At 44.9% G+C, this 12145-nt stretch overlaps 1 protein-coding gene across 4 annotated transcripts; it reads left to right on the top strand.

Annotated features, from left to right (window-relative positions):
- Positions 1-496: 496 nt before the first annotated feature.
- On the top strand, positions 497-4484 carry LOC139046626 (uncharacterized). Of its 4 annotated transcripts, XM_070521098.1 has the most exons (12): positions 1352-1382; positions 1534-1624; positions 1966-2149; positions 2464-2640; positions 2865-2933; positions 2997-3104; positions 3190-3246; positions 3330-3368; positions 3434-3645; positions 3936-4095; positions 4168-4290; positions 4388-4484. In XM_070521098.1, the coding sequence occupies exons 2-11, from the start codon at positions 1622-1624 to the stop codon at positions 4284-4286; spliced, it is 1128 nt and encodes a 375-aa protein (XP_070377199.1). In that variant the 5' UTR covers positions 1352-1382; positions 1534-1621; the 3' UTR covers positions 4287-4290; positions 4388-4484. The 4 variants fall into 4 exon arrangements, with proteins under 4 accessions (XP_070377198.1, XP_070377197.1, XP_070377199.1 ...); XM_070521097.1 differs by lacking the exon at positions 1534-1624 and having other exon boundaries at positions 497-1382; positions 3202-3246; XM_070521096.1 differs by lacking the exon at positions 1534-1624 and having other exon boundaries at positions 497-1382.
- Positions 4485-12145: the final 7661 nt, after the last annotated feature.

The raw sequence follows: 12145 nt of genomic DNA, 5'->3' as shown, positions 1-12145 counted from the left end.
TATAGCCGTATATCCCGTATATATATATATATATATATATATATATATATATATATATATATATATATATATATATATATATATATATATATATATATATATATATACGGAATCATACCTCATACACAAGTTTAATTGCCTACACCCGACAGGAATTGATTTGGCACGCGGCAACTTAGAATCTTTAAAAGCTGTAACTTAAATCTGAAACTCTCATATCATCAACCAATACACAAAACACATTAGGCCACGAGCCAACTTTAATTCTTAACCTCATCTACTCTTCCATTTCGAAAAAAATTTTTCCTGCCTACTACTCAATTTAATGTACTCTTTCAGGTTTTTACGTCTATACCAACTGTACGATCCCCTTCTTCCATGTACACTTGCCCCCGCCCGCTTCTGCGTGCGTTACCCTCCTGTTTGTTATACCGGTTTCGGCCCCCCTCTCCCTTCCCTCCCCCCTTTTTTTATCTTTTTTTTAAACCCCCTCGACAACACATTCGGAAGTCAATATGCCTTTTTCGGCGCCTCAACCCAGAGTATCGCCATCTCTGGATGCCGCCGTAACGACACCTACGTTAAGCGCGTGGGGCAGTGCCCCTTGAAAGACCATGCCGCTGCCTGCAGTCACACCATACATTGCACCGCAGACGAAACGACGTCGCCACCTTAACTATTTCAAAATTACTCGGCGTATTACTACTATGCTACTCAAGTCACTTTCAGGAGGAATGAACGTTTATTTTAAGAAACAGCGAGAAAGTGTCCTTTCTTCGCCCTAGGTGGGCGGCTCTCTCAGTCCAGAAAGCCGTTGGCTAATGCTGCAGCCCGGGCCCGGTCCACCAGACTTCGCTGATCGTCCAGGCTCTGTGCCTTTAACATTGCCTACTCATGTTTTTTTTCTTGTGTGTGTGTGTGTGTGTGTGGCCGTTCTAATGCCTCAAAAACATGCCGCCAACGACTCCCCCTGAGTACCTCCTAACCTTTCGCATCTCCAACACGCCCCCAAGCCCCCGTATTTCTTAAAGATCTCATTTTTCTCTTTCTTTTTCTTTCACTACCCCCCTTTTTTTGCGCCGCCCATTACCCCACCCCCCTTTCCCCTTTTTTCCCCTTTTTTCTGCTTCTATTTCTTTTCTTTTCTCCCCGCGTGCCCACTCTCACGCTCTCATCCTCTCGTCTTGAGAATGAAGCTCACAGACGTCGGACGACAGCGCTTGTTTCCTCTTGTAATCGCTCTCTTTAAAACCAGCCGCCAGCGACAACTTCCGCATGTGACGTCACTGCACTAACCCTTTAAAACTAACACGCCGACGATGACGAGGCCGCCTTTGACGAAGATAGGTCCTCCTGTAGAAACGTTGGCCAGCCTGTCTGAGGTACGTTATCCCTGTTTACAAACTTTATACCACTATATATATATATATATATATATATATATATATATATATATATATATATATATATATATATATATATATGTAGCGCTTCTTTTTTTTCTGTGCGCTTGCTACCTTTGTACGCGTATAGATATTTACTTCGTCTGTCCCGGCGCCCAATTCAAACCTGAGCTCGGAGCGTGGTCGGCGCGGTCACTTAATTTGAAGTTTGCCAGAGCATGGTAAGTGCATCTATGCTTAGTGGTCCTTATATTAATATTTATGCAAAGCGCTGCCGTTATTTGTACTATTTATTACCCTTCGTTGATGGGCTAGCCGGCGCACGTGCGTCTATCCTTTGTAGCCTTGCATGTCACCGGGTGGGGGGCTCATGTCTTTGAGCAAATAAATTATTATTATTTAACCTGTCGCGCTGCAGCTAATCCGCCTTGACAACGATTAGCGTGCATGTGGCCCGGCCTGTCTGGGATGGTGTAGAGCGATAGCTGAAATAGTGTACCTTTTTTTTTAAATGTATAGTTGGGTTTTTTGTTTTAATATGCGCGTGGTGGCATCATTTCAGATGTATGCAATTGTGGAGTTTACTGCTACAGAGGAAGTGGAGGTTGTGCCTTGCACGTGGGTAAATGGTGACAAATGTCTGTGGATAAAAGTGCCATCAGATAGAGCCACAAGAATGGTTCGACGCGCAGCAAAACCAGATGCGGGATTCCTCTCATATGATGCGCTCGTGAAAGGTGTATTCCGTGAGTATTCCCTTGACTATTATGTGTACTGTCACTATAAATTCAAACGCCAGTTACGAAGTTATATTGCATTAATTGCTTTGTTCGGTTTACAAATTTACCTGCATATGTGCATGCCAGTGGGTTATTTCACTCTAAAATTTTTACTTTGAACTGCTCCATGCATGTTTAGAAACAGCCTCCAAAGCCATTGCACGTAGCAGTCGTTGTCATCACTTTACTGTCCGCGCTTCAATTAATTTATGTTGATGGTATACATGTGATCGTGTGCATAGTTTCGGCCTTCTAACTATTGTCAATGCACTATACCTCAGACACATATGAAGATGGCCGTGCAAAGTTGGAAGAGGCCCGGTTCAGGTCCGATTTATCGGAATCTGATGGCGGTGGAAAGCGGAAGAGAATTAGACCTTTGCGCTACAGTTCGGAATCTGATTCCGATGATGACCTTCCGCGCGCCCCCTTGCAGCTTTCCATGCAGCACAAGACACGTAAGACTTTTGTTTTCGTATTTTACCTTGGTCAAGTTGCTACTTTCAGTGGCACTAGTGTGTGGAAAAGTGATTGCCAGGTGGTGCACTACATAAGGATCCAGTAACATGAGTAACTTAGAAAATTTTAAATGGTGGCCCTGAGCTTATAAAATTCGCATATTTTTTGTTGGCAGACCATTTGGTGGTTGTTTTCAATGTGAGGTTTCATTGGTTTTGTTCAGCTTGCAGAGTCCCAAAAAAGCGCAGAATGGAGCCTCTGCAAGGAAATTCAGAGATGACGTCACTGCCAGGTAGCATATCAGCTCATTGCCAGCTAGGTGTCGTTTGATTGCACTGACCCTCTCTTTCTGCAGGTTCTAGTCGGGAGACACCCGCTCTTCCTTTCGAAAATCGGAATGAGGACGAAGTCGGCCTAATTAGGGATTGTGTGGCTGTGGCTGAGGTGGCGCAACAGTCCCAAGGTAAAAAGGTTTTCCCAATTTCATGTCATTTTGTTCTGTCTTGCTTGCACACGTTCAGAACCGAGTTGCATAACAAACACTGCAGCTATTATTGCAGGAGCTGAGAGTCAGCAGCATTTGGATGCCAGCCCCAGTGCCAATTGTAAAACTCACTTTGCCTATTTCTCACAGTTCCAACACACTTTTGGGGTGCTTGCTCATTAATCGCTGTGTTGCACTTTCCAGGTTGTCGACAAACCTCGGGGACAGCCCTGAGCAGTGCTGGTAAGTTTTCGAACAGCAGTACTCTGGCTTACTTTACTTGTTTAATGCTGTTTTCCCTCTTACAGAGTTTCAGCGGCGGGTTATAAACAGTTTAAATATCGTGAGGCACAATCAGGCTGAAATTATACAGATGCTGACAGTAGCCCTACAAAGAAATAGTCCTCCAGGTGCAGAAACTTCAAACACTCCTGAGCCAGTGCTGCGCTGCCCACTGGACAGTGTGCGAGAAGTCCTTGATTTCAATGAAGAACTGACTGAAGGAAAAAGTGAAGCTCTGGTATGGTTCAGTAAGACATTTCGTTTCAGATGCTAGCGTCTCGGTTTTGCTGAATATTTGCATATGTACAACCTGTTTCAAAAAAGTGTGCCAGTGAATGACCAACTTTGCTCCACTTGTTTCAGTGCATACAATTTTCGTCTTGTTTGCATTCACAGATACATGTGCTCAGTGGCCCTGGCATTTGCATCTGTGTAAACCCATTTCACTGCCACACCGACATCTCAGAAGATATGCTATGTACTTGCATGTTAGCTGAGAGTTACATACACATCCTAAATTTCTTCCAGGTTCTGGACCTTATGGGCTATGGAACAAGAACCCTGAACACAACTATTAAGTCAATGATGGCTTATATAATGAGTGATCAGGCTGCGTCGGAATTTAGTATGGACGGCCGCAAAGGCAAGGTTCGATTTAGGGACCTGAAGCTCGTCAAAGTTCTGTTCTGTAAGTGTACATCTTCACATCTGGTAGAAATTGACTGTTTCTTGAAACTTAAGGCGCGCCCATTTCTTTTAGCGGCTGCTCGGCGGACACGCCACCACAAAGACTGCACGGTAGACGACGTGCTCTACCACATAAAGGAGTGGCTGCGCAGGGCAAAAGAAAGGTGTGCAGCCACTGCTAAGAAAGACTGAAAGTGTATGTGAAATGGTTTTCTTGAGTAAACATTTGGCAGCTAGAGGTTGAAGCTAACGCTTAAAATGGAGTTTAATTATTACTTGTCTGTTTATTTCAGTTGCTGTACAGAAACCAGACGCTACTTCCGTGCAGGACCATGATGGTGCTTAATTAGCTTACAAAAGTGGAAAATAAAGTCTTGTTGAATTGTGGAATGTTTTCCTTGATTTTTACTAAAGCTTTACTAGACCTGTTTGGCTGCACATAGTGATTGAGGATTCAAAATGAAACAAAATAAGAATTCTCCACTTGTAGCATGCAATTGTATAATTATATGCAAATTTGAACACAGGAAACTACTTCCTGTTTTAAGAAAAAAACATGCCAAAAAATGCACGCAGGAATACAAGACTAGAAAGAGGCTGGACAGACAGGAACCAGCCTCATTCCCGTCTTGTGTACGTTTCCTACGTGCGTCTTTCCATTTTTTTTTTGAAGTCGCTTCAAATGGGCGCTTATCTATTCTGCTAGTCATCCACAAGCATTTTTTGAAAGCAAACTTCATTTATATGACCCACTGATAGAAAAGAAACGTATTATAATACTACGATGTTAAAATGGGCAAATTATATATCAAGTTGGAAATATATTTATTTTGCCTTTGCAAAGCGTAGACTGTGTCTGACAGAGAATAAAAACAAGCAAACATAATATGAACAATTTTCCGGCAATATTTTCATGTTAGTTTACATAATTATGTTAGCTAGTGTATATATCCTGGACATGCCTATTTACGGACAGCCAGCGGACGTTCAAAACTGGATGTCCCATGGACATCCCATTGGGATGTCCTTCGGACATCCAAACAGGATATGGACTTCTCCTGTACGTCCCACGGACGTCCATGTTGGATATCCGAATGGACGGACGTTGGGACTTATGGCGGACGTCCCACGGATATCCGTGGTTACTTGGGGAGTGCGCTGTGGAGTCCTTAGTCCAGGGCCGCAGCAGCCCCGGCCGTCCACTGCGCTCTATATTAATCAGCTGTTGCTGATGACTATAGCTGTAAGTAGCTGATTAGTAGTTGTAATCAGCTGTTGCTGCTTAGTACTAATTAAATATTAATGCGAACGCATGAGGCGATGTTAGCGCGACCACACGATGGTCCAAGAATGTCACGGGAGCCCAAGCGAACCAATCGAGGCAGTTCACGAGGCCAGTCAAGGCACAGTGGATTAGGCGAAGTTAATTAAGGCACAGTTAATTAAAATAGAGTTAGGGCACTCGAACCCACGGTCGTTGAAGCCTGGACCTTTGGTGGTGGCAACGAATTACATAAATAGATGAACTAATTTATTAATTAGTGAACTAAGAAGTACACTAACAATTATTGGATAATTTTTAATTAATAATGAATTGACTACGCATTACCTAACTGGGCGGATTTTCTAATAATTTGAATATCTCAAAGCTACGGCAAACATTACCTTGGTTGTACCCAGCTACGCGGCATTCGCATATTTTAAAACTATGGCTGAAGTTAACTGGGACACACGGTATATACACATTCTCAGCACTTCATTTCGGGATAAAAAAAAAATGAAGCTTGCACTATTTCTTTCATCAGAGCACCGCATTCACAAGTGCAATGTTGAAACCTACGTGAGCTTTGCTCCCTTGCGAGCAGACTTGCACATGCAAAGTAAGTTATCGCTGCAGGAACGGAGTATATATATGCATTCGCGTCACTAAATAAAATTGGATGATACGGCCTGTAAACTCTTCAAAACGCACGCGACATTTAAAACGCACAAGAGTGTCGCAAAAATGCACCGAGACTGCAGCAAAACACGCATATATACAACGCGCCAAAACACATAAACAATGGACAGTGCTTCGTCGCCCTGTCCGCGCGGTGCTGACCGAGCAAAGTGCGACAGCAGCGCTACGAAATGCGAGGATCGGTGGTGGGTCCACGCAGTCACGGGAGTTTGAAAACTGAACCCAGTCTAGTAACGTTGTGGTAAAGCGTGTGCAAAACCCCGTTTCCGATGGATGGATGGATGTTATGAGCGTCCCCTTTGGAACGGGGTGGTGGCTTGCGCCACCAAGCTCTTGCTACTATGCTGTCTAATATCCTACCTAGGTTAACCAATGAAAAAAAAAATGGGTGTGGCTTAGGTAAGGTTAAGCCCAGGATGCGAAGCATACTAGCCTTTATTTTAGTTGTTGAACCACTGAATTTAGCTTGGTGAACTGCTGTTGCTTGGCTATATTTGGTTCGGCTAGACGAAGAAACAACTCATGCGTTACTCTGCTTCGCCTTGGACGCCCCGCATTGGACGCGGTGAGCGTCGAGCAACGCAGCGTTCGGCGCGGCAACGAAATTTGCGCCTGAGCAAGCGACGCACGCCTGAGCCTTAGAAACAGCTCGTTTCTAAGGCAACACCGCATTCACTAGAGGCGCTTTTGTACCGCTTTGAAGCTTCGTACTCGTGGCTCAGTGGTAGCGTCTCCGTCTCACACTCCGGAGACCCTGGTTCGATTCCCACCCAGCCCATCTTGCAAGAGTTGAGCCAAAGCCACTTCTCCTCTGTGGTGACGTCACGGTGTCACGTGGTTTCATGGCGACACCGCCGCGCCTGAGGAGCTGGGTTGAGCCCTCGTAATATGCTTCGCATAAAAAAACACTATGAACTACCACGTCCAAATTTTCTGATACCCTATTGCGAACTGTGCTTTTGTACGTCTCCGTCCTTTGTCGTTTCCCTACTTTTCTTCCACCAATCCTCCAATCGCCTCTTACTGATGTTTATTGCGGACCTGTTTGCTTTACCACTGCTCCCGCTGAACCCAAGGGCTTCAAGGAGGCCAGTGGTGCCTAAATCGACCGCTGGATAGATGTCTTCACATTCTAATAAAATATGCTCCGTCGTTTCCCTAGCTTTACCGCAGCAAGCACATGCTTCTTCTTCCTTCTTATATCTCGCTTTATACGTGCGTGTTCTAAGGCATCCCGATCTCGTTTCGAAAAGTAATGAGCTTCCCTTTGAGTTATCATAAATGGTTTCTTTCCTAATTTCGTTTTTTCCCCTTAAGTAGTTACTCATGGCAGGTTTCTTTTCCATTGCCGCCACCCATGAGAATAATTCAGCCTGTCTGACTTTCCGCTTGACCCTCTTTGTTGCTGTGTTGCCCACCCCACAGGCCGCATACTTGCTGGTAAGCTTCCTAGTTCTTTTCCTCCACTGTGAATCAATGTTTTGCCTGTACAGATACCTGAACACTCTCCCAGCCCATTCACTTTCCTCCATATTCCTTAGCCGTTCTTCATACTCAATTTTACTGCGAGCTTCCCTCACTTCAAAACTAGTCCAGCCCATATCCCCTTGCACAGCTTCATTTGTAGTCTTCCCGTGAGCGCCCAATGCGAGGCGACCCACTGACCTTTGGTTCCCGTCGAGTCCTGATTGTACCCCTGATTTAAAGCAAACAACCGCATTTGCAAAAGTAAGTCCTGGAACCATTACCCCTTTCCACATACCTCGGAGGACCTCGTACCTATTGTATCCCCATAGCGCTCTGTGCTTCATTATGGCTGCATTTCTCTTCCCCTTGACTGTTATGGTTTTTTCCTGTGTTTCCATATATCCGTTGCCTTCGTTTATCCATATACCAAGGTATTTATATTCTGTTACCCGAGGTATTTCTTGGCCCTGTATCTCCACTCTCTGTTCACTGTTTTCATTGAATACAATAACACCTGATTTTCTAACACTTAATTTCAAACCTAAATTGTTGCCTTCCTGTCCACAGATATCATCCAGACGTTGCAAATCACTTTGCTTGTTTGCGAGCAACACAATGTCGTCCGCATAAAATAAACCTGGGAGTTGCTGCTCTATTACTGTACCTGCCTGTTTGTATGAGAGATTAAACCCGATATTACTTCCTTCTAGCGCCCTCTCCATCCTCACCATGTACATCATAAACAGCAGCGGGGATAAAGGGCACCCCTGCCTCAGTCCCTTGTTGATATGAACTTTCTCCGCGCTCCTCATCCCTTCCCATTCAACGCAAACAGTATTTTCTAGGTAAATCTCTCTCAAAAGCTGTATACAATCGTTACCTAAGCCTTCCCCTTCCAGAATATCCCACAAAATGCTGCGGTCTACGTTGTCGTATGCTCCTGTAATGTCCAAAAAGACCACATACAACGGTCTGCTTTCTGCTTTTGATATTTCAATACACTGAGTAAGAACAAACAAGTTATCATCCAAACGCCTACCTATTCTAAAGCCATTCTGATCAAAGCTCTCCCAAAATGTCATTATTTTCTGCCCATGCTTGAAGCTTTAATTTGATTGCCTGCATTGCTAGCCTGTATATTACCGATGTAATGGTCAACGAGTGAATTCTGTCTTTCTCCCCCTTACCTTTATAAATTAAATTCATTCTACTTTGTCGCCAACTGTCTGGTATTCGTCTATCTTTTAAAGTTTTTTCAACTGCTTTCACGAGAGCTTCCTTACTTTTTGGTCCCAGTTCATTTATCAGCCTAACGGGTACCTCGTCTAGCCCTGTGGCTGTGCGCTTAGGAATTTTCTCTTCCGCTTTCTTCCAGTTTAAATTTGTAAGCACTAGCTCCTTTCCCCCTTGGGTCTCTTTCATGCTCTTTTTTTCTTCAAATACAACCTCGTCCTTGCCTTGGAAAGATTCGGCTGTTACTTTTTGGATGTAATTTATTGCTGCTTCTCCTTCCAGTCTGTTTTCATCTTCGTCTAGGATATGTGGTTGTATTGTTGTTGACTTCCTGCCTAATAATTTTATGTGATTCCAAAATATTCTAGGTGCGGCCTTCTTTTTCTCACGTATTTCTGACAACCAACTTTCACTTTCACCTTTTAATTTTGCTTGCACCAGTATTTGAACCATAGACTTTTTCTCCCGGTATATTTCCCATTTACTGGTTACTTCATCCTGTGGCAACTGCGCCTTCTTTGCCTGCCTGTGCTCTCGAGATGCTTTCTGTCGTTCGGCGGTCGCTTCTCGTATCTCCTTGTTCCACCAGCTTTTCGGTTTCTTTTTTCCTTTCCAATGAACGTGTTGTTTCTCTTTCCGTATTTCTGTCGTTACTACACTTAGAAGCTCACCATATTCCCACCCCTTACTTGGCGACTTGCCAATTTCTTCCTCCACTCTAGTGACTATATTTGCTATTTGTTCAGCGTTCAAATTTGGGCTGGCCATTTTGCTTTCGTTGCTCTCTTTCCCAACTACATATCCCATTTTCAAAATGATGCGTTTATGGTCACTCCCTATTCTGCTAAACCCTTCCTCATCGATGACCATTTCTCTCAACTTATCATGAATTCCTTCTGTCATCAGACAGTAATCAATGGTCGATTGCCGGTTTCCCACTTCCCACGTGATCTGTCCTTCACACTTAGGCCCTGTATTCACGATCACGAGGTTATGTTGCTCGCAAAGGTCTAGCATTGACTTCCCGTTATTGTCGGTATAGCCATCTAAATCCTGTATGTGGGCATTCATGTCACCTAATAGGACTATCTCAGCACCATTCCCGAAACCTCTAATATCAGCGCTTATGCATTCCACTAACTCTTTTTTCTTCTCTGTGCAATTTATTCCGGTCCACAAATACGTAACTCCAAGCCAAGTTTCTTTCCCACTCATTGTACCTGATAACCAAAGATGCTCTTGACATTGTGAATTTACTCTTTTCCATTTGGCTCCCTGATGGATGAGCATTCCGACTCCCCCTCCCTTTCTTTCCGACTTAGTTCTGTTGCACCCTTCCCATACATAATTCTCAATAACTGGCGGCTCTTCTGAGTCTCTAAGGTGCGTTTCTGTAACCGCATACACCCCTATTTGTTCTCTATGTAACTGCTCCTCAATCTCTGCCCACTTTTCCTTTCTTCTGCCGCCCTGCATGTTTATGTAGCCTATTGCATGGCGAGCTCTTGTTCTTGCTTTCCTCCTTTTTCTCTTATCGACGGCGATGCTCTTCTGCTGTTCCCCTAGGGGACCTTCTTTATTACTACCTACTCTGACCTCCTGAGCGCCCGCGGGCCCCCTAAAAAAGCAACAGCGCGACCCCCAAGTCGCCAGCCCACTTCTCGTGCTAGCCTGTAATTGAAGTGGATCCCATCTCGTTTAAAACCACCACAACTTCTCACTTCCCTGTTTACTTCGACAACCTCGAAGCCTTTCTCTCGGCTCATTTTCCATATTGCCTCATTGGCAGCCATTACGGCTCTTTGTACGTGACTGTCACGCACAGGCACCTCCGGCACCGTGCACACCACGATCTGCACCTGAGGGGATAGCTCGCGCAAGTCGTCCACCCCCTTCGCCAAGCGCTGGGCTAGTCCTGGCCCTTTCCTGTTCAGGACGTCATTTAGCCCACCTGCTACTACGACAAGGTTGCGCACGTGGGCATTTTCCGTGAGCTTTTCTTTTGCTCGCTCCATGACAGAACCCAGTGTCCGCCCTGGAAATGTCCCTACCGCCACTCTTTTGTCGCCTTTCACCCTCTCCACAATTGCTTTTGAGCACCCAGCCATGTTTGAGTCGCCAGCGATAATCACCCTTTCACTCTCTCCTACCTGTCCCTGCTTCCCGGCTTCCTGTGGCTGCAGCGTCGCCTCACTCGGGGCGTGTTGCGGTGCTTCGCTATAGCTACGCCGATTCACCGGCGGCGAGCTGGCGACCGCTTGCTTTGGCTCCCTGCCTCCCACTTCGCCCTCGCTTTGGCGTCCTGACCCGACATTATCCGCTGCCCGAGTCTCAAGAGCGTCGAGCCGCCTTTGCAGTTCGGCGCTCCTTTCTCCGTTTCCTGTTGTGCAGCGCCACCCGTGGTCACATACTTTAGTTCACGACGCCACCGCTACGTTTATATCCGTAGCACTGTGGAAGGTACAGTTTCCCTTCTCTAAGTTTGTATAGGTGTTCTGTGGCGGTAGTGCGGTTTGGACATTCCTTGTGTACGACTGTGACACAGCGTGAAACCTTTTCGATGTGTTTCTGCCTTGTATGTTCGATTTAAGTCGTCTTCGCTGCCGTGGTTAGTTTGTTTGGCTGGTTAGTACATGTGGAAGCGGTCTTTGCCTATGATTGTGATGTTCTGGAGTTGTGGAAGGTCGTCGCCCCTAATGCAAGTACTTGCGTTGTCGAACAAGTGCTGTAATCTCCCGCGGTGGTCGTGTAGGCGTCAGCTCTCGAAGTATTGGCCAATGTACGGTGGGAGCCTGTGTTATCGTCGGATGCGTGCTTGCACCAATTCTGACGAAACTCTGATGAGTCGGGACCTATGAAAACAGTGCCGTGTTGTTTTTGTTCCCTGCTCAGTTAGCTGTTTACATACTCGCCTGAATATGTGCTATTGTGTTTTGCAAGTTTTCCCCCGTCTGTCTGTACCAGATACCTCGCATTCAGCTGCTTATTGCCTGTAGTCGTTTTATAACTTTGCTGCAGAATTTAAATTTAGGAAGGAAATCGTGAAGCTTCACTCCCGAAATGCGCTTGTAATACATATCCTCATTAAAATTTTAGAAGAATTTATGATTTCATTAAATTGAAATAGATAAACAGAATACAATAAATTGAAAATTTTATTCTGTATGCACACCAAATAAGTTCTGCAAAGTAAAACGGTTTGTACATTAAAGTTCAATATATAGAGGTCTAATTGTACAAAATTAATTGATATAGGGGTTGATTGGATATAAAGTGTGCATATCACACGCCTGCTTCCTTAGTCGGTCGTTACGTGCCGGTGTACTTGGGCAATAAACTAAGCAACAATGTTCATGTTTTTTAACAGTTCATATATCAGGAGCACACCAAG

The sequence above is a fragment of the Dermacentor albipictus genome, chromosome 6, assembly GCF_038994185.2.
Source record: "Dermacentor albipictus isolate Rhodes 1998 colony chromosome 6, USDA_Dalb.pri_finalv2, whole genome shotgun sequence".
Lineage (NCBI taxonomy): Eukaryota > Metazoa > Arthropoda > Arachnida > Ixodida > Ixodidae > Dermacentor > Dermacentor albipictus.
The sequence above is the reverse complement of the archived record's forward strand: the minus strand, read 5'-3'. Positions and strand labels throughout refer to the sequence as shown.